At 46.4% G+C, this 26,597-nt stretch overlaps 1 protein-coding gene, 1 long non-coding RNA gene and 1 other non-coding gene across 3 annotated transcripts; 1 reads left to right on the top strand and 2 right to left on the bottom strand.

The window, feature by feature from the left end:
* Positions 1–1,887: 1,887 nt before the first annotated feature.
* Positions 1,888–26,538, bottom strand: LOC143159546 (heat shock 70 kDa protein 12B-like). The gene is given in 8 exon segments (XM_076336575.1): positions 1,888–4,245; positions 4,247–4,505; positions 5,500–5,671; positions 6,023–6,247; positions 8,334–8,539; position 9,054; positions 9,143–9,256; positions 26,422–26,538. Coding segments are annotated over 7 exon segments (1,707 nt in total). The 5' UTR covers positions 9,221–9,256; positions 26,422–26,538; the 3' UTR covers positions 1,888–3,479.
* LOC143155735 (uncharacterized) lies at positions 10,809–13,597 on the top strand. The gene is made up of 4 exons (XR_012994464.1): positions 10,809–10,950; positions 11,441–11,507; positions 12,552–12,638; positions 13,558–13,597. It is a non-coding gene; the product is annotated as an uncharacterized LOC143155735 (long non-coding RNA).
* Positions 26,165–26,313, bottom strand: LOC143155971 (U12 minor spliceosomal RNA). Its single transcript, XR_012994528.1, has one exon. It is a non-coding gene; the product is annotated as a U12 minor spliceosomal RNA (small nuclear RNA).
* Positions 26,539–26,597: the final 59 nt, after the last annotated feature.

A 26,597-nucleotide genomic window follows, 5' to 3' on the forward strand; every position in this document is an offset into this window, starting at 1 on the left:
GCCCTTTGGTGAAACCATGGGCGGTGCAGGGCCTGGGGGTTGGTGCGTGGGGGTCCTTTTGCTCTTGCTGCTCCTTGTGTCCTACTCAACTGCTCCAGCATGGCGTCTTCTACCAGTCACTGTCCCTTTAGGTGTTGTACCTGCCCTGGCCTTGTCTCTCCTTTTTCAGCATTCACTGCCCTTTCTTAAACATGTTTCCACAGAGGCACCATAAACTCATCTGGTTGGTCCGGTTTTGGGGTGCAGTGGGTCAATTTTGTCTGGTGCCGAGCCAGCTGTGAGCAGCACAGGGCTGTCCCTGACCTCCTCCTGCACAGACAAAACAAACAATGACACCCTCAAGCATGTCACCGTGCTCTCTGTGACATGCTTTTCTATTCTTTCCTTTCACCTTCAGGTGTTACTTCCACTGTCTTGGAAAATTATCTTCTATTTTCCCCCTGCATGACTTGCTGAGTCCTTGTAAGACCAACACAATAATACCTCATAAAGTTTTGACATCTCTAATAGGGTTATACACATCTGTACTACACCTCAGGGGTCTCTAGAGATTGAAACAAAAAATCTCCAGAAGCCTATTTTTTTTGGCCTCGAAATGGTATTGCTGTGAAAAATTTGCGGTTTAATCGTAAAGTCTTCATGTTGCTGCTGACACTCACCCCCCCACCCCAGGGGAAAAGGATGTGTGCTTGGCTTCTTTCTTTTTCCTCTCCCATGGTTTGTTTTGTTTAATATCCCAAAGGAAGTGAATGCTTTTAGGTGTAATTTCTGCTGAATGGGGAGAAATATTTTCTAACAGCGGTGCTGGGCAGCACTGCAGAGGTGGCCTTGGCAGCCACAGACGGGATGCTCCTCAGCAGGCAGGGTCAGGCCGAGGGGCAGAGAGCACTGGGAAATCCCGAGCAGGGAGCACAGCCGTGGTATTTCGGGCTGCACGCGGTGGCCAAGCTTTTCCTGGCTCTGTCCCCAGCCAGGGAAGCAGAGGACGTGCCTCCCGCTGCAGCGCAGGGAAACGGCGGCGGTTCTGTGAAGTGGGGTTTGTTTCCTTTCAGTTTCCGAGAAACCGTGTGCTTTAGGCAGAAGGCAGCCAGCAAGCTCCAGCAACAGAAACGGACGGCATCTTCTACCCGCCCAGCCATTTAGGATCCAGCAGCGATGACTCTGCCTGCAGAGCTTGTTGATGCCCCAGTCACAGGCACTGCAAAGCTGCCCGTGTTTGCTTTGCCTTGAAAGTTCGTGATCAGTTATTTAAGTTTCATGTTTAATAAAAACAACCAACCCTATTTATATGCAGCAGGGGTTAATCCCCAGCTCAACAGACGCGCCTGTTGTAGAGGATGGCTGGAAAGGGCTCGACAGCTATAACTCTTATTTTCCCAACACCCCCCATACTGTCAGACTGAGGTTAGAGCCCCCCACAGCAGGTACTGCCAAGTTTCTTGGATGCTTAGCTTGAGATGCTGACACTCAGTGCTGCTTTTACAGAGATGACAAACAACTGTATCTGCTCCATGCTCAGTGTCTGAGGTTATCAACATTACTAGCTCATCAAAACAAGCAAAATTAGGAGATGCAATCACAACTGTTGGCGTCAATGTCTGAATGCCAAAGCCCGCATAGCACACAGGTGGGAAAGACCTGGGGCAGATGCACGCAGCTTTCCAGCTGCCACCAGACCGCACTTCTCTCTCCTGTTCCGAGAGCGGTAGTGGGCTGGGGGGGAGCTGTGTTGTACTTTGCATGGGTGAAAGCACCAAGTCCAAAGGGTAAGAAAAAAGCAGGAGTACTCAGCTTCTTGGGACCTAGCCACCCAGAATGGCCCTCATATAAATAAAAGACAGGTGCCATCTGACACGATAGAAATGTACACAGGTTCCTGTTGTGAATACTTTTATTGCACACATTAAGATTTTATATGTGAAAACAAAGGCGATGTATTCAAAATAGTTCAGCTTTTATACCTCATAGAGCATAGTATATGTACAGATTAATCCTCTGAATGCTGCTTTAATGATTGACAGCATTAAATACATGGCTAGCAGTGATTCTAACGCAGTCACTACAGCTAATAAAGATGCCAGCGCTGAGTTTTCATGCAGTGTATCCAGCTAACCAAGTATTTGCATTGGGACAGGCCGGTCGGTGTTCAGCAGGGAAATTCTATACCCTCAGTGAAGGGGAAAAAAAAAAAACACACAAAAAAACCCCAAGTAGTAATGCAAAGGCAGTCACCACATCCCACCACCAGACCGATGCTCAGCCAGTCTCCAAGCAATAGTTACTTTGGAGAAACTCCCCCCAGTTTTATTGCTGAGCATGAGGTTACAGGGTATGAAATATCCCCTTGGTCAGTTGGGGTCAGCTGTGCTGGCTCTGCCCTCTCCCTTGCTCCTGCTGCCAGCCTCCTCGCTGCAGAGACAGAGTGAGAAACAGAGGCGGCCTTGCTGCTGTGCAAGCACTGTTCAGCTATTGCTAAAACATTGGTGTGCTAGCAACACTATTTTGGTCATAAATCACACAACAGCATAAGGGCGGCTATGAAGAAACTTAACTCCACCCCAGCCAGACCCAGTACACTGCAGGATCACATCTCTTTCTTGGACAAATTTGGGCTCAGACAGGCCACACTGTGCTGAACCTGTGCACAGGTGCTGTAGGCAGAAGGCAAAGAAATGAGCTTTTATGGACATGGAAAATATCAAGCCCAAGTCAGAGATGTAGAAGGTACCCACAGCTGGACAGAGGGGCTGAGGCAGCGACGTAAGCACTATTCATATCTGTAATGTTACAATCTGGCATTTGTATCTGCCCAGTTAATGAGATCAAACCAACCAATGGTTTAATGGAAACAACACTCCCACAGGTTTTGGATACAAGCCCTCAGACTACATTGAGTTACTGCTTCACAGAGTATCTATCTTGACTGTGACAAGAGTTCTTTAATTAAACACAATCTATATAAGTCATGTTCTGAAGAAAACTCAAATCCATTGAATGTCACCCCGGGCAGAGTTAAACCTGGACTCCAGATAAAGAGACCTGATATCAGAGGAAGAGAGAATGTAGCTGAAAGAAGACATCAGGCTAAAAGAAGTAGTTATGGGCTGGTATATGTGGAAGTTAGACACCAGTCCAGAAGCTTTGTATCAAACACAGGTAGAGTACAGATTGTTATATTGGTGGTATGGACTATTGTGTTCAGAGATGCAATGGGGCTAAGCTAGAAGGGCAAGAGGTAAAGCAGCAGATAAACCTGCTGTCAGATACAACAGAAAGAGAGGTGTTGGACTGAAAGGGTGGTTGGTGAGGAATGGAAGGAACCAGAGAATGAGACTAGCAAACTGTTTACCTATGCAAGCAGAAGGCTGGATGATGGACTTTATGGTCCATTTGCCTTCTCTATTGTAGTTGTTATTGCCTCCCACTAAAGTCATGCACTCCCTTGAGTTATTGTCCCTGCTGCTTGATGTACCGAGCATTTACACAGGTGAAAAATCTATTATAACTGCCTGACTTTGTTTGGAAGTAATGTCAGTACATGTGGCTTTAAATTCAGTGAGGCCAAATTTAATATTCAGCTTCAGTTGGCGTTTCTTCCCCAGCTTTGTGTCTGGCATTGGCACTGTACAGGAGTCAAGCTGTTCCATCCCTTCCTCATCTACGTACTGAGCATCCTGCTTTTCTGTACAATAGAAAGAAAATCATGCATTTGTTTGATCTGGTTCTGTTGGATGGAAATTATAGTGGGCAACTTCATTTATATTTACTAACTCCTCAATTCCCACCAATTTCTTGAAGAGATCTGTGCAATAAATATAGCCATCAGCTTTTGAGACTCTTAGTTTACAGAAGTCATGGATAGCAGCATCAAATTTGTAACTTACTGCTATGCCATATGTCTGAGCACTGACTCTTGAGGCAACAATGTGTGGATTGACTCCAAATAAAACAGCCCCTTTTCCAATGGCCACTTGGGCCTCCACTGGACAAAGGATATGATAATTCTTGCCAAAGGTCTGACTGATCGCATCGCTCAAGATGATGCTAGATGCAAAGCCTCCCACAAGCAAAATGTACTGGACCTTGGCCATCTCAGGCTTGTCAAGAATCTCCCTCAAAGTACGAATGACATTTTTGATACTGTAGTCAAAAAAGCTCTTCATTTTCTCATATGTAATCATGATCATCCCACCACACCACACAGCACCTTTTGCTTTTTTGAAGAAGTGGGAGATGTCCTTCTTGCACTCTGGTCAAGTTGCAGTAGCAATGTATGTAGACCGCCTCCCTGCTAGCAGAGCATTTCTGTAGACTGAAGTTGTACATCATATGTTGTAACTCGGTAGGGTGGCTCCTTACATATTCATCCCATACACCATCATCGAATATTTCCTCAAGGAAATCAGTGAAGTTTTCATCCGCTCTGTTGCCTCCCCATCCACCTCCAGCTGCCTTGTGTAACTCCTTCAGGTAATGGTTTTCTTGGATCTCATGTACTGTGATGTCTATTGTGCCACGTACACACACACAGACAAACACAAATGAAGTTAGCAGTTTTCTTTAAAGTACATGAGGTCCTTACTTTCCACTGAATATAATCTTACCTTCTGAACTCCTGTTTCACAAGTGTGCTTTTCTGCTGCTTTCTTTTCTTACCCTCACTCCTCTGCTATTGCCTGCACACCTCTAGATTTCCTAAATTTATGCACTTCTGTTTACAAGCCTGGTTTCTCAAAGTTCCTACAGTAATTGCTGATGAGATCTGGATGCTCCAACTTGCTCCCTGCACAAGCCGATCTCCTTTCTGATCACAAAAGGAGACTGGCCTCCTCACACAGATAGTCGACTCCCGCCTTTTGATATACAAGCTCTGAATTAAGACGAGCAGCAGTGGTGAGACTCTCAGAAACTTGTGGTCCTCTTGATGCCTTTTCAGTATTTGTTCACAATCACTAGACTGCTCTTGGCAGGAAATTCATGTCACACCAAAAAAAACCACACAGGAAGCTAGAGAAATTACTAAGTGCTCCATCAAATATTCTTAATGATTTACTCTACAGGGCTTGCTAGCTAATCTCTTTGGTCAGTTCACTGGGCACTACGCTTGCTCCTACAGAGGAGGCTGTGAGCTCAGGCTATACAACAGCACGAGGGTGCGCATCGGTGGCTGATGCTGGGACACAGTGCAGGCTGATCTGGCACGATGGCAGGAGCTCTCGCTATGACTGTCTGGCCTGAAGTGCGTGATGGCATAAGACACTCAGTGACTTCCATTTAACATGGATCAGGCCTTTAGCAGTCCTGTCCTTTCCTCCCATTTTTCTGCCTGCCCATGGTATCTCATTAAGTGTGAAATAAAAATAAAAATAAAACCCCCGTGACAAGCACAGCAGTGGAGTCCAAGCTCTGGGACTGCACTGCAGATATTTAGGGACACTGTGAAACAGCCATCCTCCGTGCCCAGCAAAGATGGTACCTGTTAAACAGGGAAAATTTTACCTCCACAGTCAACAACAATATACTGGATCCCAGGGGAGTCTTCAAACCTCTTCTTGTCACTGCTGTCTGCCATAAATCCTTCCTGTGGAAGCTGTTTGCACCAGAGCGATGCAACCTCCTGCTCCAGGGCAATAATCAGCTTCTCAGAAATCATGTCAGAGGCAAGTCCTGCCTAAAATCACAAGAGAGGTGTGTCAGTCCAAGGAAAGGTGGCAAGATCGCTGCATGAATGTCACCTGCTAGGGAGGCTGTTCTCACCCCAGGAGCCCACACTGGGGTGGTGGTTCTTGCATCGCTGATCTCCATGGGGCTCATTTCTATATGGCAGTGGGAGGAAAGGGCAGAGCGATTGTTACTGCCAGTTTGGGACATCCTCTCCCCCACTGCCCCCTACGTGGGAGATTTCTCCCCGATATATGAAATTTGAAATACAGGTTATTTAAATGTTGAGGAGTTCCTCTGCCTCGATGGGTAAAGAATCTCCGAAGATAATTTGAGGAAGTGGGGTAATCCCTGCTTTTACCTTTCTTGCCGCCAGCCACACGAACTGCCTGGCAGCAGCGCTCCATATGGCTGGGATGGTAATGACCCAGCTGATCTCCTCCTGGTTGCAGACAGTTTGGAAAGAGGCCTCTTGGATGGTGTTCAGGGCATGTTCCTTCAGGCAGTGCAGGCTTTCGGAAAAGACCATCAGGGCAGGAAGCGTCTTTCCATTGCTGGCTTTCAGTTCCATGCCAGAAGTGACTTTCTACAAAAATCATCTCAGAGTCACACGTGGCAGTCTCAGCAAGAGACCCGTCCCCTTCGCACTGAGCACTGCACAACATATGGCATAGAAGGAGGTCCTGTCTCCAAACCTGAGTAAATTCCCAGCAATGGCTTCAGTATTGTAGCAAACTGCAGCCTAACTGACACAGGTCAGCTACCAAAACGCTTACCCACGACATCTGTGATTCAATAGCCAAAATACCAACGATGCGGTTGATGTCAGCTGTTTCTCCTGAGCCAGATTTTGTAAAGACCCTGTAGATCCTCGTGAACAGCCAGTGGGGAGAATTGTACTTTCTATGTGACACTGCCGTACTTTTCCCAGGTGTATGTATAGAGACTTCAGACCTTTCTGGTTGCACCTATACTTCCGTGTATGGCATTAACAAAATACATGCCGGACACACATGTAGACAAATAACCCTCTGGTCTGACACAGTTTCTCTATAATGTGTCCTCTTGGCTTATGTATCTCCCTGAGCATACCTTGAGGCAGGTGGCTGCTCTGACACTTTTTTAGTCTCTCCCAGGAGACCAAAACTCCCTCCATCAGTCCCTGCTCGCCTGCTCTGTCTAGAAAGAGTGGGAATTGTTGCCTGTATCCAAAGAAGTTTCAGGAGCCAGCCTTCACAACATGTGCCTCCCTTTGTTTTGCTTCAGCAGCCACCAAAATGGCCCTAAATTATGAGGATTATTGACTGGATAATCAGCTCCATTAACGTGGGATCCTTTGCAGCCAATGGAGAAAAACAGGAAGGTCCAGGTGCTGCCCAGCTTAAATAACACACAACCAGGAAAGGTGAGGTGAATCCTGTTCTGCAGGTGCAGCCGCTTAAGAGAAAGGGAATCTATGTTCATTTTTACTTACAATCTCATTTCCTGTCACTGTTCCTGGCTCAGTTAGGAGAGGTTGATATATGGAGGCTGTTACATGTCCTCCACGCACACTTTCTATGAAGATTCAGAAATAACTACTTATGTGTCTGGGAACCGGTATTCCCCTTTCTTGTCTCTGAGTCCTTCTAATGGTTGCCCAGAGAGGTTGTGGAATCTCCATCTTTGGAGATATTCAAAAGCTGGCTGGACCATAGTCCTGGGCAACCAGGTCTAGGTGGCCTTGCTTGAGCAGGGAGGTTGGGGCAGATGACCTCCACAGGTCCCTTCCAACCTCAACCATTCTGTGATTCTGTAATGAAATTTCCCTTAAACATTTTCTTCTTGGGTGCAGAGAAATGGGGTTGAACTAAAACCTCTCTCCAGCTCCCTCTGAAAGTGAGTGAGAACCCACCACTCCACAGGTGACACTGTGGCAGACCACATCATTCCCAGCTTTCCCAGGGAGGAAATTCTTCACAGAGGCCTCCCACCTACTGCCTCTCCCCACATCCAGTTCAGCGCTCATTGCTTAGCACTGGGGGATGCCAAAGAGCAGACACAAGACTTTATCTGGAGCTGGCCCTGTGCTCTGGGTTATTCCATCTTTGGGAGGCCCTGTGGGACCCCAGAGCACAGACAAGGAGGCCCTAAGGTAGCCTAATGTTTGGCTGAACAAGCAAACCCAGAAAAAGCTGTGAACAATTCTGAACTAGCACAGAACCTTCAGAGAGAAATGATAGCCACTACATGCTTGAAGGACAGCTAGCCACCCTTAAACTGGCTTCAGCATACCATTTCAGGGGAGTGAGAGACAAGCTAGAGGGAGGTATATAACGTGGTAATCCCAAGGTTGCCCACCTCCTCTGCATTACAGGAATCTTCACTTGCTCCCTGTCGAGGACTGAGGGCAGCTTTTCATTCAGAACAAGTATTTGGCTTCACCAAGGTGTGCAGTCAGGTTTTATTGTCTTTAGACAATGAACAGCATCATAAAGGAAGGGTCCGTGAATCCTTTGGCTAATTAAGAAAATAAATCATTTCTTCTTCAGTTCATCAAAATGCCTTTTGATTTCCATTCATTCATCCTCATCAGCCAGATTTACTCAGCCCTCTTCACCAATTCCTCTAACCCCCACCCCTCAAATAAATTAATAGCTCTGTCTCCTATTAGCAGTAACCATTCCCCCTACTGTTGTGTTGTACAGCTTCATCTCGAAGTTCTGGAAGAAGTACCAGTTGTCAGCTTTGCTGGGGGACAGGCTCTTGTACTTCATCACAGCATCATAGCCAAACTTCCAGAACTGCTGCTTCTGGTTGAACAAGATGCACGTGGGCGTCTTTGGTGTCTTGAGCCCATGCTCTGTTCCCCAGTACACCTGGAGGATTTGGTCTGTACCTGAATGTGCTGGTTTTGGCTGGGATAGAGTTAACTTTCTTCATAGAAGCTAGTATGAGGCTGTGTTTTGGATTTGTGCTGAAAACAGTGTTGATAATACAGGGATGTTTTAGTTACTGCTGAGCAGTGCTTACACAGAGTCAGGGCCTTTTCTGCTTCTCACACCACCCCACCAGCCAGTAGGCTGGGGGTGCACAAGAAGTTGGGAGGGGACACAGCCGGGACAGCTGACCCCAGCTGACCAAAGGGATATTCCATACCATGTGACGTCATACTCAGCATATAAAGCTGGGGGAAGAAGAAGGAGCCGGGGGACGTTTGGAGTGATGGCATTTTGTCTTCCTAAGTAGCCGTTACGCGTGACGGAGCCCTGCTTTCCTGGAGATGGCTGAACACCTGCCTGCTGATGGGAAGTAGGGAATTAATTCCTTGTTTTGCTTTGCTTGCGGGCAACAGCTTTTGCTTTACCTATTAAACTGTCTTTATCTCAACACATGAGTTTTCTCACTTTTACCCTTCCGATTCTCTCCCCCATCCCACCGGAGGGGAGTGAGCAAGTGGCTGCGTGGTGCTTAGTTGCCGGCTGGGGTTAAACCACGACACTGAAGCAAGGGAAAAATAGTACCTGCTGCAGGACGTGCTAAAATATATAGCAACAACGAAGACTGACTTGCTGGCCATGGCCGACAGCAGTGCAGAGGTGCACAGCTCAGGGACCTACAGAGGAGTAAACAGACAGGACTGGGATGAAACTGAAACTGCTCTGGCTGGTATTGCAGGGTGAAGCCCGCCCCCCGCCCCGCCGACTTTATTGGCTGGAGAGAAGTATGATACTAGATACAGTGCAAAGAAAGCGTGCCTTTTCCTGTAAAAAAGAAAGACTTGTTTCTGTTATCTATAGCAGAAAAGTCCCTTTGTGAAGCAGCACGGTCCCCTGTGCTGCCACTCATTTGGGCAAACATTTTCTGCTGCTGTAAAGGCATGGATACACCCGAGTTTTCTTCCTACAGCAGAACCGGGGTGTCTGAAGGACTGTGTAAGGGCGCTGATCCTAGAGAGATAGCTGCAGAATGCGGCAGGTATGTTGCACAGGGGGTGTCTCTGGCCAAACTTAGCAAGTTTAACCTTAGTAGGTCTGAATATTTCTACAAGTCCCTCGGGGGGTTGCAACGAGGTTACTGCAAACATTTCCTGACTGTGAAATATTTCAGTAAAAGTTCTGTTTTCTACTTCCTATCCTTCCTATCCATCACAGGGATGGTTAATGTCCTCAAATTCAGCTCAAGTTCAGCTCCAAAGGGTGAGGCAGATCTTAAATGGGTGTGAGAGGAAGAGAAATTGGAAAGAATGGTATAAATAGTGTAACAGATCCTGGACTTCGGGGACTCGGTCTCTGAGCTCATCAGTTTTGCAGGGAAAGGCTGACTTAAATGCAGATTTTATACTGGATTGTTGAGCTTAAAGAGAAAAAACATGTCCTCAGTGAAAGACTGGAAACAAAGTGACTTAACTGAAAAGGAATCCATCCAAGTAAACAAAGCCAAAATCTGTTTCAGCGAGAGAGAAGTGAGGAGGTGCTGGGAGAGAGGGGCAGGACAGTCCCTTGCAGCAGCCATGCAGATTTGGTTCAGCATAAACTGATGGTGAAGCCTCATGCTTAGGCTTTCTCTGACATCGCCTTGCTCCAGGAAGGAGCTGTCTGCTGTCTGTCTGCTCCACCTGTATCCGACTTGCAGGAGCACCTCAGCCTGGGATTGTCTCTGCAGTAATAGTTGATGTTTGGGATCCTCATTAGGAAATAGGGCACAGAGCAGTTGTAGAAATGAAAATTACCTTAAGAACATATAGCTTTGTTCTGCTCTATTAAAAAACCCCACACCCATACGTTGCAAAGTTGATTTCAGCAGAATAGCCACCTGCATTTACTGTTCCCCACACTCTGTAGGTCTGGGTTGAGTTTGTTTTTCAGTTGTCCCTGTATCCTGCCCACTTCATCCAGCCCTAATGATTGCTCAAATCCTCCATCTGTTTTTTGCAAACCCTGGCCTGCGCAGTGCTCTGAACTGTGCCAGGTGTCATCTGGGAAAGTGCTGGCTCACTTGTGCCAAAACTGCGTCCAGGAGCATGCTGGGCTATCTTGTGCCCTGGAGCCTGTGTCCTGGCTCTGATCTATTCGCTAGTGTGGATGTAGCCATGGAGCTTCTGCTCGTGGGGCTGTCTTTTATAAGGTACCTGTTTAGAGCATGTGATTTTTTCTCTTCATTTTAAGAATTCCATTTTCTTATTTCCTCAGACAAATATTTGACACCCCGTGGCAACCATCCATCAGCCTGTGGAGACAAGACTTCAAGGCTGGAGGCATTATATCATGATCTGACAGAAAGGCTGGCACAGGTGGGAAAAGAAGTAAGGTGAGTCTGGTGACCAGAAATTACAGTGTTTAGTGTGGCCCCTGATGATCAACTGTAGCTGGTGTACGCTAGGACAGGTTGGACAGAAGATTACAAATAAGCTAGACACAAGGAGGGCTCTGACATAGTACCAAATTTTGTCCGGGCTATATTGGGAACCCAAAGCCAATTTACAGAAGCTGTTTGATCTGCATCATGTAACATGCAGATCTTACACTTTCAGAGTATTTTAGTTGCACTATTGGTACTGCCTGGTATTGCAGTATTTTATTTGCACTATTGGTACTGACTCATAAAATCACAAACCACCTACCTGGCAAAGCACAGCCTTGAGAAGTTTTGGAATCAAGATTTTTTTTTTTTCCCTATGGGCTGATCAGGAATTGGAGGGAGGAAGTTTAGTTTGTGAAGTTCTTAGGACTTTAATGGATACTTGCCTACTGACAGTAATGTGTTTTATTATTTCTTTCTTCCCCTGATGGACTGACAGACAGCAAGAAAAGAGTTTGGTCTGACTCTGTTGATACCCGACTACAATTTCTGGAGAGTTGCCACAGGTAATGTGATTCTTTATATTAAGAATATATCACGAGGGGAAAAATCATAAATGTTTCTGCGACTGTAACTGAAACACACTCAAGCTCTGTCCTGCAGGGCAGACCAAATTTTCATTCTCCTGTTTGACTGCATTGTCATGGCCAGGCATGAACTGCCTCTGAAACAGGTTTGTCTTGGAGTGCAGATCAGGGCACATGACCAGGGCACGTGACATGAAAACATGTCATGTTGTGAGATGAACTTTCATTTCCGTGCAAGTACTTCTCTGAATAGGAAATGGCTGCCTTAACAACAGCAGCTCTCAAGATAAAGGCATCCAGCCTAATATAGAAGGGGGAGGTGGTAAAAGCAGCACTGAGGACACTTTGAGTAGGTCTGCAGAGGCAGTCCTGGGTTTTCCTCATGAAAATTGCCCCCTTTTGAGCTAGGCAAGCACTGAGGGAAGGCATAGTGGCTGTGATACTGGCAAGAAGAAGGGAAGTTGTTAATCAGGAGGAAAGAAAAAGAAATAGCCTAAATAATAGCATCTTGGGGACAAAATGCCAACATAAATCATTCTCAGTTTCTAAGGCCAAGAGTGAATAACCTTCAAATAGTATAGCTGGATTTCCCTGCCCTTCCTGAACAGCTTTGTGGAGAAGAGGTTTTCCTGTTGGGATTTCCGTGAAGACACGCTGTGGTATTTTAAAGTTTCTGATCATGGCTGGAGTATCTGTGGGGTCATGAAGGGTTTGCAGGTGTGCAGTCATGGATAGCCTGGTAGTGGAAGAATACTCACACTTTCTGAAACCTTGGAGCTTTCTTCCGGAGTGGCTCAAGTTTGAGACTTGGACTGATGTAAGGCAAAGGTTCCCAGACACTGGACTTAGATTCAAATGATGACCAAGCTCAGTCACTTGTGTCCCTGAGTTTGTTTGCCTAATTACAGAAGACTGTCAGGAAACCAGTTTAGATCCAGATTACACCTCCCAAATTCAGGTCCTCATTCTTGGTTTGTTCCCAGGTCTGTCTGCTTAACATAGATTGTTTTCTTCCATCTCTAGGCAGCATGCTGCATCTGATCATTACAAGATGCAGGAGACCAGCAACCCTGATCCTCCTTACCAGTAGGGACACAGGAGCTATCAGGAGTGAGTATTGTTTTTTTTCTGAATTTCCTCTTCCCAGTATTGTCCTTTCACCCACAGCCAGTCATCTTCCTCCGCTATGCATAATACATCTACCACCTCCAAGGTTAGACAATCTCTGAACACGTTTCTGTGTGCAGTAATGAAGGTAATTTAATTGACAGAGCAGAAACTTGATGGGATAATTCACAAGATCAGAATATTAATATAAGATGGTATGGCTCACTCTGAAAGGAGGGGAAAGAAACATGGGACGAGGTCTCCTTTATATTAGGGCTGCATGTACTTGTTCTAAGATCTGTAATGCAGAAGAAGACACAATCTCTAAAAACCTCTGGTGAATGATAAGAAGCAAAAAATTTCCAGCACTTTTAGGATGTGAGTCTGCAGTCGACCTAGGGTCATCATGTAGAGAGGGCTTTTTTAAGCTCTAGTACAATAACCCAAAGAGCAGGCATTGGAAACGGGAGAATTTCACCCACTGGAGGAATAGGAGACTGACACTACCCAGACATCTGTGGAGAAAGGAATCCAGGAGAACAGAACTCTCTGGAGGGTTTGGGATGTTTGGTGATAATGCTTTGATGTTAAAGATGGAGAAAACAACTAGAGAAAAGACAAGAGTAGCTTCTAACAAGTGGAGAATACTTGTGTTTTCTTCAAGCCTTCAACCTCTGATCCTCACAACCCCACCTCCCTTTCTTCTGATGTAAATAGCTTTCCCCTTGATTTGAGCATAAATCCTAGGTGGGGGCTTTTGGGGGAGGTTGTTAAGCTCCCCTGGAGTTTTTCCTGGGTGCTCTGCACTTTCCCACCTCACAGCTTTTTTGCTGGAATTCAGATTATTCAATAGGGGTAAGTCCACTGTTGTCCCAGTGTCCAAGTACAAATAAAGAGATCTCACAAAATAAATCTGTTTCAGAGCATTTCCTGGAGGGGTCACCCAAAAAGAGCTTCAGGAGAAAGAGGAATATAAGAAGCTGAAAGAGAAGATCAAAGAGCTAGAGGCAAGGTAAGGCATTCATTCAGATTTCTGATGCAACATGTGTTTCTACACTGAAGACCCACATACTTCTTGCTTCCTCCAGTCCTTAGGGACTCTTTGGTTCTGACCAGACAGCCTAGACACCTTTTCCCCAGACTCAACCTGCCAGCATGTCTTTGTAACTGATATCTGGAAGATGGCTTGGGTTGTTCTGGAAAGGGAAGGAGATATTCCCAGGGTGAACATGTTAATAAAAGAAATCAGCCTACAATGACATAGTCGAAATGCCACTCTTTCTTTGACCAGATTTCACTGTGATCATGCAAAACTGAGCTGAGAAAGCACTATTTCCCACACGAAAGCTGCTTGCCAGCTATATAATATAGTTGAGAAGTGCATTGTAGAAAACATGGGATTAATGAAATAGATTCATAATATGCTGTAAAATAGTTATGCTTATTCACTGTTTCATCTTGTCTTAGCTAAGTTTTTTAATGTCCATCTTGCCCTAGAAACAAAGAGCTCTTTTCTAAAGCGATGGGCATGCACAAGCACTCTGAGAACATGAATGACCCTTCGTGTTTGTCTGCTGTGCTGCAGATGTATGAGATGCTCAGGCTACGTGACTGAGAAAAACTCAGGAGCTCCACAGCCTCGTATTTGACGTATAAAACTGGCAGCAGTTTGTTCATGTCCATTTTCTCAGTCTGACCTTTATCAGATCAATATGGTGTAGCCAGTATAGCAGGCTTTCAGTATTAGTTTTTCTGTATCAGGCAGGGTTGGGGACTAAGTTTGGGTCTCTGATTTTCCAGTCCAGCAGGGCCTGCGTAATGCTGTAGAGAGCAAAGTGACGGTGACCTGCTTCCTCCTGCCTTTCAGAAGGGCACATTCAAATCCCAGTGCCATATCTCACCCATGCTAAGCACAAGTGGGAAAACGTAGTCCAGTTTCGTTATGGTTAATGCTTTACATACTAGATGGGAGACCTCGTTCTGATGTCTGACTCGCTGCTCTGATGCTGGGGGGATCTGAAGAAAAATACCAAAATGGTACACCTTAAAGAACGAGACTGAGATGAGGCCATTATTAGCATTGCTTGTGATGCTAAGGCCCCACAGATGCTGAAGAATGGGCTTCAACATGCAAACAGCTCGATGAAACAGTTTATTTCCCAGGTATTGAAGACATATTTCAATCAACTAGTGGCCCTAAAATTTACTCTAATGCAGATGTGGTTTCAGCACATGCTTTCCTACACCTCTCATTTCAGTGTGATTGCTGCTGTAATCAGCAGTTGTCTTTGCGCTGCAGAAGCTGTTTGATGCCTGTGAGAAAGATATACAGCAGAGAACAACTAACATAGTTGAAGTTCTTGACATTCCACCTTCAAATGATGCTATGACCAACAGTAAACAGGTACTTTATGTTTCTGTGTAACTGGACCCAGGCAGTGGTATAAAAGGGCCATCTGCGTCTGCCACTCATTTAGAACTTAGCTTCTGCTAGGGACACTGCTCAAAATATATTGCCAATGACAGTGGGGATAACTTATGAGCTCAGAGGGATGGCAGTGTGGAAAGCTGAGCTCCAGCAACCTTTCTGTGTCCCACGATACACATACACTGCATGTCTGAATTGTCCAGCTGGCTGAGGCGCATATATGAGTGCAGAAAGCATTTTCCAGCCCTGTATTGCTTTTATAGGACCTTCCTCCAAAGCTTGAAACGGGCGGCTTCTCCATTGCTGATTGACACAATCTAAGAAATGAAAATTCCCAATGCTCAGGGCCTGCACTGCTGGCCACACCACATGCTAACAGTCTGCTTTGTGCTGTGCTTGGTTTGTAGGGGGTGATGCAAGAGAGCGGGAATCTCTTCAGATATTCCTATTACCAAAACCACTCAGAGTTTTACAGCAAAATTATGGTGAGTAAAGATACCACCCAGGAACAGGGGTGGTGGTTCAATTTTCTGGCATGTCTCTGCAGTTTGGTATTTAAAAAAAAGGGAGGTTGCCCTTCTGCTTGGGGTTGTTTTCCACTTGTGGTAAGGGTCTTCCAGTCCATATACTCCCAAAATATTCTCACAGGCATGCACAGAGGTACATATAACCTTCTAAGGGAGATACAAAGCTGCGCAGTGGCAAACAGCAGGACAGGCAGGGCAGTGCCCTTACCAACAAGGGCACAGTCCTACCGGACCCAAGCAAGGTGCAAAGAGCAGGGCCGGTGGTGGTGATCAGGGTCAGCCACAGACCAGTGACCACCGGGCAAACCCACAGTGACCAGGCAGGTCAAGACCGAGCTGGGAAGATGGTCTGTGGGTCAGGGTCAGTAAGGCTGCGCACAGGCACCCCAACATCACAGCTCAGGCAAGAAACCACCACTGAGCTTGAATCAGCTCCCGGGCCAAGTGGTGAAGGGTCTGTGGGTGGAGATGAGGCTCCTCATAACTTCTTCTCACACCACCCTTTCTGCCAGCTTAGCTGTTTTCACAGCAGTTGAATCCAAGGTTATATGGCCATGCTATATTAGAGCTGACCCTGAACACAAGCAGCCAAACCCCTGGGAAGGCAGGGGAAAGCTTGCAGAGACTGTTGGTGTGCACTGAGCCCTGATACTTGCTATCCAAACAGACTATATTCCAGTGGGTTTTTTTCTGGGAAATATATATATGTCATATATATCACATATATATGAAGCTTCCAAAGAGCAGGTTCCTCCTTTTGCAGCTTGCTGGGCCTTTCTGAAAGCTCAGTCTTATCAAGCTCTTTGCAGCTCTCTCTATGAGGAAATAGAGACAGTTGCTGGATGCTGGAACAGTCCAGAAGCCAGGACTTAGTAAATAAAAGAACCTTTAAAGTGACCCTGGGACCCCTGCCTGTCTCACTCGAACGGTACCATCAGCTTTGACAAATGAAGTTCTTCAGCACTTAGTTCATGTGGAGCAGCTGCACAGAAAGAGAGCAGGGAGGCAATGTAACATTACATCAACATAACATTACAAAGCTTTCAAAATTGTTCTCGCCTGATTTTCAGCAAGCTGGCATTGACTCAAAAACTGCCATTCAAAGATAGTTCACACTGCAGTGCTGCAAAATCTATTGTTTGCTGCTTCTTCAGGACCCACTGGTTAAAGCTGTATGGAAAAGGAACAGGAAATGTACAGGAAAGCTCGACGCAGTATTTAGAGCATGTGGACAAAAAAGGCTGGGAGGACTGGAGAAAACCAGCGTTTCTGTGGCCCATAACGAAATGTGGGGAACAAGTCATTGTGAAAGGTGTAATCTGGGATGAAAAGCAGCATGACTTCAGAGTCAAGCTACTCATATGACCACAAGAAGATGAAACAGCTGCTGCGCAATATGCTGCTTTTCTTTCTCCCATGAAGTGCCTGCTTTTCAGAGCTAGTAAGTTAGACACTCCTGGCTTGGGACACCAGGATAAATCATTATTTACGAACATGTATTAAGAATTGAAGATGTTTGCCTCAGCAGCATGCATATATTTTGTGTAACATTTGTTCCTTGCTGTCTCTAAACAGCATTTGTGTGGAAAGAGAATCTGTGTTTCTAGCCTACCTTACCTGCTCTTCACAAATGCTTATGACATTGTCAGATAACAGTGGGGATCTCAGCCACCCTGCGGAGGCACTTGCCTCCTCACCAACAGCATGTGGTAGAACCAAGGCTTTGCAGGACCCCTAACAGCAGCGGTATCACTGCTCTCCCCTGCGTCTATAGCAGGTACACAAACTGCAGGCTCATGCTTTCTGCTAACGAATAAGCAGTGAGGATGAAGATGGCCTGTTGGGAAACAGGCATCCTTCTTGGGTAAAAATGTACTTAGCTGAGAAAGAGATCAAGGCACTAAAAGACAAGGCTCACAAAGGCTACGACGGACTTTCGGAAGACAGGTGTGTGTAGGTATGTGTACCCAGACACAGACACTGAGGCCCACTCTTATATGCCAAAAGGCCACTTGTGTCCACACAAATGTCACCTGCCTGTTAGCACTCAGCTGCTTTCCCACATCTGTACAATTTACCAATCTGTAGCCCTTCATCTAACATACCTGCCACAGCTCTTGATCGAAGTGCTCTAAAAGTTGTATTTCACAGCGTAAGGGGGACACAGTGAGGCAAATGCATGTTTATGTCCTCGCCTGACAAAATATTCAGTGAGAATCTTGAGATTTGTCCAATAAAAAATACTGGAAATCCTGCTGTGTGCCTGCCGAGTCCTTTCCTCCAGTTCTGCTTTCTAGCCCAGCAGTTTCCTTGGCTGCACAAACTCCCTGGCATTTTCTCAAGGGTCCTCAGAAAGAAAGGCAAATTTCTGTGCAGCTCTCTGCAAGCAAATTGCTCTGCTTCTCTCAGGAATCCACTATTCTGTGAGTGTCGCAGGTCACTGACAACATGAGCTGGGATCCAGGTATGTGCAAGAAAATTGGCTTTTAGAAAACTAGAGTATTCTGAGAAACTGACTGTAAAAGACCTTTACTGGAAATATTTATTATGGAATAGAGCAGGTGAATTAAAATTACATATGCACCATATTTCCTACAACTTTTGCAAAAAGAAAGAACCACAATAGTTACTTTTTCATACCTTGTAAGGTGTTGCAGACTAAGGTGGGCAGTGCATTAACACTTCGTCTTGTCCAGGCTTTAGAAGGTAAATGACAGGGAAGTTTCCAGTACCAGCAAGTAGGAGCTTCAGCATGACCCTGACCCAAATGCCATGTGATTATACAGGTGTAATAGCACATATATGGCAAGCTGCCATGCTCTATTTGTTACCTGCTTAGAAATTTTGTTAGCCTAATTTTTAAGAGCCTGTGGCTCCTTGAGTCAGTCTGGTCCTGTTCTGTGGATCAGTTTTATCTCTGAAGCTCATCGCTTCTGCAGCTTCTCATGTGTGGTCCTTTCCTTTGATTTTTCTTTCCTTAACATCTTTTTTGCTGGCTTTAGGCTAAAACACTCAAGTTACAAAGCTTTGTATTTCAAAGGCTGATTTAAAAGCCTTCAGAAGGCTACAAGCACTGTTGCATCCTTTCTAGCAGGCTCCACACACACTTCCTAGTCTCTCTTAACAGCAGGAGCAGACTTTTTGCTCTGTCTGTACAGCACCTAGCAGAATCCAGCAGATTTGGGCTCTGAGGTACTGCTGAAACATCTTTTCCCTGTTACATATGCTCAGCTGATCTCAAAGGAGCAACAATTTCCCCCTCCCTGCAAAAGGTGTCATTTGGCCTAGAATGCAGTAGCCCCGAAACAGTGAATGGGCTGCCTCCTTCCTGTGCAGCTACAGGATTTTTAACTGCTCACAACAGACCAGGTACTCCATCCATTAGCAACAAAGATCCACTGATTGCCACGAAGTGTCTCTGTGCGTGAAATTTCCCTATTGCTGGATTCTCACATCTCCTGGTGCAAAGGACAACATCTAGCCCGTGATTCAACACAACCTCTTTTCCCAGTTCTTGATGTTTGAGGGTGAGATTTCACTCAGGCTGAACATCCAGTGCACTGGTGTGGTGAGTTAGGCCACTCATTTGGTGTGGGTTGCATTCCTTAAACCACTCCTACCAGCAAAGCGAGATGCAGGATTTGAGCATCAAATGTCCCAGCTACTAAGCACTTTGGGGCAATCAGCAGAACACCATTGTTCTAGAAAGGTCGCTGGGAGCAGGGATAATGGTTGTAGCTGCTGCTACGCTGTCCTGAGATAGCCTGAAGCCTCCGAACAAGAATGTCCCTGAAGAACAGCTTGAGTCACACAGATACATCCTGCCTTCCTCCATGTTGTACACGATGCAATCATGAAATAACCCAGAGTTGTCTTCCCTTCCTCCTTTGGCTCTATACCATCATTAAGAGACTTGGAGAAATGCTACTGCAACTGCTGAAATGTTGTTCTCCCATAGCTTCTTCCACCCTGTACCTCTTGGTGACAAGCGGACTCTTCCATGGCCTGAGAAGTGTATTGTATTTCCCACCACCTCCTCCCCCTCCTCCCCTCCCTTTTCATCAGTCAACATAACCATGGAAGAGCCTCCCCCTCACTTGGTCTCATTTGCTATCTAAACCAAGCTAAGACAGTTCTGACTTAGACTTTGTTCAAATCTCAGTGGAGACCCTGAGACCCTTTCCCTGATCATAGATTCTTCATCCAGAAGAAAGGGGGCAAGTCTACCCCTATCTCTACACCTTACATCTCACAGATGAATGGCAAACGATGGGAGTCTAAGTTTGCTCATCCCTGCCAGGGACAACATCTCCTGCAAGACATGAGTTCCGTACAAATGAATTCACATAGCCAAGTGGGTTAGATCCTCCACCTGGTATCTAGAAAGGATTCCTCTGTGTTACACTATCATCCTACCAGTGATGCAGGATTATCCCTGGAGCTGAGGCACAATGGCTTTTCTTCAGCTCTGTGGAATGCAACTAGTTGCTATCTCAGTCCTTCAGACTTTGGTGGGAGACCTGTCTGCCTGCTCCCGCCAAAGACCTGGCCCAGGTGTTCTCTTCCCTTCGGCTATCCCCACTGTCCGGAGAGGGAGAAAGAACCTGTTCCCAGTGGAATTTAAAAATACCACCCATATCCTGGTAAAGACATTGACTGAAACATCAGCAGCACACTCAACACTCCACTTCTGTCACCCAACACTACAACTTGTTTAACAAAACAGTTTTTCTAGTATCGTCACTGAAGTGAGAGAGGTAAGGGTTAGACTGTACCGCTGAGACATAGTACTGAAGAATAGCATAAACAATGCAGCAGACTGTGGCCTCCTCCAGCTTTTGGGGTGTTCCTGAGAGCTCCTCTTCAGGCCACTTGTATGGACCTGGTTATTCACTTTGCATGCTAGTAAACTGCAAGGCCGGCTGGGACGGGTAAATGGGAAGTGTCCTGTGTTTGGCTTCTCCTGCCTCTCCTGCACAAGTCTGTCACTATTCTGACTCTGAGAATCTCTGATCCTGCTCTTTACCTCCCATGCCCTGCAGCAGCAGCATCTCATAACTTCAGTGACCCTCAGTGCTTCTGGTGAACTGATCTTACACTGCATTAGCTAAGTAACTTGGAAGACACACAGACAATGTCTGAGGTCTCCACCTTGTGCATAGCTGGCGTCTATTGCTCCATAACCCAAAGAGACCCAATTTCTGGAGGGTAGGATATCTTCTGTCAGAGGATAAGTATGCCAGCAGTTATAATCCACGGATATCTGCTTAGCTGTTAGCTGTGTTTTGACCTTTTCTCTCTCTGTGACGTACTTGCATTTATTTCACACATGCAGGAAGCTTTGGTGAGAGAATGAATGGGTCAGTGAGCCAGGGGATTTCTCCTTGTCCCTCAGTCTCTTACTTTCCAACAGCCGCAGAGGACCAGGGTTCAAGGGTTCAGATACATGGAGAGAGAAAGTGCAAACAGATGCTTTGGCTCTGAGCAAGTCTCCTGCCCATTGCAAGAAAGCAATGGGACCAGCATGGAGGAGGCTCAGCTCTTAGAAGGAGCAAGCCAGCCTTGTGATTATCCAGTGGACCCCATTTAGATCATTAGAAGTACCTGGTCAGTGCTGTTAGTAGTGCCCTTAGGGTCTCAGATTTTTTTTTGTTTTGGTGTAAAAAGTCAATTTGATGTTAACGAAACCTACAGGTCCTGCAAGACAAACATCCTCTCTTAGTTATCCCAGACCAAATACTTCATAGACACAGCAGAAGCTCCAGCCCCACCACTGTGCCTTCCCCTCAGAGGGAGAAAGCCTGACCCCAGACACAGTCACCACCACAGCTAGCCAGCACCTCTGTATTGTCACAGATCTTGCAACAGCACATAATTAATACTTGGATTATATCACTAACTTCTCATTAGAAGGTTTTTCACTTTTGAAAGTGATGACTGGACTCTGGTTAAATGCACGGAGATAGATGTCACATGCTCATTTTCCAGAAGGGTACCTGGGAAGGCAAATAGCAGCTCTTTCACCAAAAAGTTTCCTTAGAAATTTGTTATCCCTCACAACAAACTCACATGAATATCACTCAAGCACCAACATGGGTAATTTTGAAGGAACAACTGGGCAATTGACCTGAGGAGCAATGCTGAGAACTTTCATAGCTGAAGCTGAGATGTTTCAAGCAGTTTAGTTTTCTACAAGGGCTTGTCTTGGGAGATGCTTCCTGCTTGGTGAGCGGCTGCTGCAGGCTTTGCCAGCGGGTGCTGGTAGCTGGAAACAACTAAGAGGGCACAAACACCGTTAAGTGAAAGAGCCACACAATTACGGCCAGTGAACTACTGCGAGGTGAAAAAGGTCCCATCTACGACTAGATTGTAGAATAAACATTCACAAAAAAAAAAAAAGAACCGCTATCATTTAAATGACACACAAGCAATAACCAACAGGTTATCAAGAACAAATACGGTCTTTTCCCAGATTCTGAAAAATGAAATGGGTGGTGGGTATCTGTGTTATGGGAGGTATCTCCATGCAGAAATTCCTCTTCTTGGACAAACCAGTACAACCAAGATCCAGGATACAGCCTTTTACATCTGTCCTAGCTGAGGAGCACCTTACCTTCTCAGACAGTTCTTCAATTTGCCAAGCTTATTTGGGAACCTCATTCTGTTTCCTAACATTCCTGCAGCCCACCCACAAAGGATTCAAAATCTGGGCTAAAAGGAAAGTGTTCAGCTCAAGAAGAGCAAAGTCTGAACACTACTAAAGAAATCAAAATAGTTGCTTATTGCAGAAATGAACTGAAATGGAAAGTAAAAGAACAGCGCTAAAAAGCGAAACTAACTTTCCTTTGAATAGGTGTGTCAAGTAACTCACCACATAATTTTGAAAAATATAAGCTTAATCAGTAAGAAAGCTCAGAATTTAAAATACTTTGAAAAGAGGCTTTCTTTAACAAGACATTAAATAAAAGTAATAGATTATAATAAACAGGCAAAACACAGTTGCGAAAAGTAGTTCGCTCAACCTATGATGGATATGTAAAAACTATCATTCCAAAGCATTGCAGAATTTCAAAGCAAGGCAAACTTAAAGCTTAACTAAAATCTAATCCTTTGCTTCATGGCATTATCCCCATTCTTTCTTAAAAAAGACAAAACCAAAAAAAAAGAATCTTCATGCTCACAGTTATATAAAAAAAGATCCTTAAAAATAATTAGGTTTCAGAAGTGTAATTCTCTTCTCTAACATTTGAATGAGAAGCTCATGGTGGCAGTGCCAGTGTTTGATGCCAGGACAAACGCATTAACACAACCGGCTGCGAGCTGAGGCTTAGGAGGAAGCAAGTGTGTGCCTCCTCCGGCCAGGCAGGACAAGCAAACGCCCCGGCAGCCAACACCCAGGCTCCGAGAATCGGCCTTTCCCATTGCAACACCCATGTCTAACCCGGACAAAAAGCACCACCACCACAACAGGTTCTGTTCTGTTCTGAGTTACGTTCAATGCAAATAACTGAAATGCTCCGGCAAAGAAATTAGAAGAAAAAGATGATGTCCAGTCCTGCGTATATGCTAATGATTTAAACTTTTACCACAATAAGAATATCCCATCGTTTCTGCAAATGTTTAAGTCCACGCTAAATCCCAGATTTGGTCCTTTTTCTGTTCTTATTTTTAAAAATGAAATTTGTTCCTGCTAGGAAACAGAGTAACAAAAATCTCAGTTCATAGACAAACAAGAAATACAACTCAAACAGAACTCACATTAACCGACATTTCTGGTATACCCTTCAAAAATGTTAATATCTCTATATCTTTGATCTGAACAAAAAAGGAATATATAATAAGTCAGGAGATTGTTATTCTGATTATTAGGATTCTACTTCAGTGTACAAAACCTGACATAGAAAAATTACCCCTACAGCAGCTAATTCCCCCTTGAGTTTAATTACAAAATTGTTTAATCATTTTCATACAAAATGTTTCTGTGTCAAGGTAATGATTATGGTGACGGTATTCATGCAATCAAGGGGGAGCGTGCTGCCTACATACTAAATTTTTAATAGTTTTGTTATAATTAATGGAGAAGAATTGAGGTTTCTAACAGCTTAGATGGTTAGGAGCTTTCCTAACTGAAGTTGGCTAGAAAGGTTATTTGGCTTCTGACACACGGGGCATGCGGGTTTCTGTCCTTGGAAGAGGAAGGAAACACATCTAACACTGTGGTAGGTCATCATGACGGACGGACTTTACCTGGACTGAGTAATGATGTGGTCTTGCTCCACAGCACCTTATCAGATATTTTCTCTGGCCATGTCATTCTGCTTTTAGCTGCTTCATGTGCCTCTGTAAGACTCAATAGGGGTAACATTTTAAGTCAGACGCTGTGCCACATGATACCCCAAGGTTAATATGATGTCCTTCGCATAATTTCCTAATCAATATTTTAAAAAGGAAATTGGTGTGAAACAGGGAAACAGTCTCCTCTGTTCTGACTTCTGTGCCCTCAAGTCTCAGGTCTCAGCTGACGAGAGAGACACGCTCAAGGAATCCGCCTCTGAAAAAGCAAGGGCAGGCCTGAAAGTTTCCCAGCACATCTGGTCAAGGAGCCCTTGGCAGGAACCCCTGTGCTCAGGGAGGTCTCTCTGCCACTGCTTGCACCTTCTCCCCTCTCCCAGCCACGAGAAGAGAAGCAGAGGCCTGGGCCCGTCCCTGAGCAAATATTTGACTTCTCATTCACAGCTGCGAGGAGGAACTGGGAGAGACCCATGAAAGCTGAGCTGCAGCTTGTTGTGTCTCACAGGAAGGGTAATCATAAACAGAGGGAATGGAACATCCTGAGGCTTAAACCCTTCCTTCCTGCAACAGCACGGCTCGTGCCCCCTAACCAGCCTCCCACTGAGACTTCCGCATGGGAAGGGAGGTGCCTGCAGAGGGAAGGGAGCTTCACTGAAGGAATGGGTGAGCAGGCCTGGACCCTTCACCAGGAAAGATGACTTAGGGCATCACAGGTAGAAGAGGGTGGGTAGGAGCTACACGTGCACTCTCCGCCTTCAGTTGCAAGAACTAGGCTGATGGAAACATAACAAACAGGAGGACATGGTTCACCATGCAGCTGAGAGTGGACCTGTTGTACTCCTTGTCAAGGGGTATTGTGGCTGCACTAATACCACCGAGGTCAATGGGCTTCTGGACAGGTGTCTGGAAGAGACCTCCATTCGGGGTCCTTGCAGGTTGGAAACAGGATACTGGGTGGATGGCCCTCTAGTCTGGTACCACTTGGGCTGCTCTTATATTCATACAAATTTGCTCAAAGAAATGTTGCCTGTTAGTTTTGCAACAGCAGGCTTTATGGTTGTCACACATCATCCACCCCACCACCTCAGTTTGATCAACTGTCTCGACAGAAAGGCAGCACAAAAGCACAAAAAGGGCATGAACTTATTATTGTGTACCCTAATTTGATAGCAATGCAGTCATGTGCCACCCTTGATCCGGATCAAGTACCAGTGGACAACTAAGCAGTGACCTGGCATCACTACTGGTATGACTGTGGGCCCATGAAGGCTTGAAACGTTCCTGCGAGAAAATGCGTGCTGCAGGATCCTGAGCTCACGTGGCTGCGAGCAGCCGCCTCAGCTGCACCTGTCTCCTCTGCATTTGCCCCTGGCCCTCGCTGGCTCCTCCCGCTCTGCTGAAGTCCAGGAGCTTCCTCCTAGGACTTTCCCTGTGGACCTTGCATGGAGCGTGCATGGGCCAGCAGCTCTACAGCGACGCAGTGGACACTGCTGCGTACGCTGCGATGCCTCAGGGTCACCGCAGCTCAGAGCACTGTGGTGGGGAGATGGTAGGAAGCAAACGATGAGGGCGCGGAGGGGAACCATGCAAGCGATCCTCCTGACAGCTGCCGGGGGAGAGACAGAGCTGTGGGCAGAAGCAAAACTCTGTGCTTTGGAGATCCACCTTCCAACGACAGGAAGAAACCCCCGTGCTGCAGGGCCTTGGCGCTATGCTGTGCTGCAAAGGGTATTCTGAGGGAGGCCCAACAGCACCAGGGCCCGTAGTGAAACCCAGAGCCACTGTCCTGCAGGTACTGCCGCTGCAGCCGTCAGTCACAGGGCAGGAGGCAACGCTGGAAAAGCACTGGAAAGCTCACCTCCGCCCAAGCCTGCACAAGAAAGCTTTTCCCTTTCGCCGAATTTTTTGTTCTTAGTCTGATTTTAAATGGCATAATTCCTCCCACAGAAGCATAAAAAAGGATTCACTTCCTGCAGACACATGAAATGTTTTGGCGATGTATTTCTAAGCCTCGTGAAGACCCTTAGCCCAGCTCAGACAGCCTGCCTTACCCGCGGACTGGTCGGAGCAGATAGGGTCGGGGGGAGACGCTATTAAGGTTTTTTTCCTCAAAGCGGTTTGATCGAGTTCTCCGTCGTAACGTGAAAACACCGGGGCGCGGCTCCGCCCGACGGCAGCACGGCTCCAAGCGCTCAGCTGCCCGCCGGGGGCTGCTGGCACGGAGCGGCGCGGCGGAGCGCGGCCGCCCCACCTCTGTCCTTGGGACGCGCGGCACGGAGGGTCGGGCAGATCACGGCACCCGGGCATCCCGCGAAGTAAGCGGGTCACCCGGGGACGACCTGTACCCGCGCAAAAATTCCTCTCACATTGGCAGTGAGGACCCGGGCGTCACCCCGGGTCGTTATTTTCCTTACTCATAAGTTTAAGGCATAACCGTCTTCCCTCCGCCCCGTCGGGAGAACCCTGCGCGTTAGCTCTCGAGGTCAGGGCGAGCAACTCCCCACGCCGCCCCACAGCACACAAGCTAGTCTTCCCTTACCCTGACTTCTCTGCCCGGTCTTTTTCCCCTTCTGTGCCGCGTAACCGCTGCCGCCGGCCGAACCCGGACGGGACGTGCCGGGGACCGTATGTAAATGATGGGCCCGGGCGCCGCTGGGGGTTGTGGGACGCTCTCCCCGCCCCCCCTCCGCATCCCGCATTCGGGCGGGGCGGGGG

This window comes from Aptenodytes patagonicus, chromosome 1, assembly GCF_965638725.1.
Source record: "Aptenodytes patagonicus chromosome 1, bAptPat1.pri.cur, whole genome shotgun sequence".
In the NCBI taxonomy this organism is placed as follows: domain Eukaryota; kingdom Metazoa; phylum Chordata; class Aves; order Sphenisciformes; family Spheniscidae; genus Aptenodytes; species Aptenodytes patagonicus.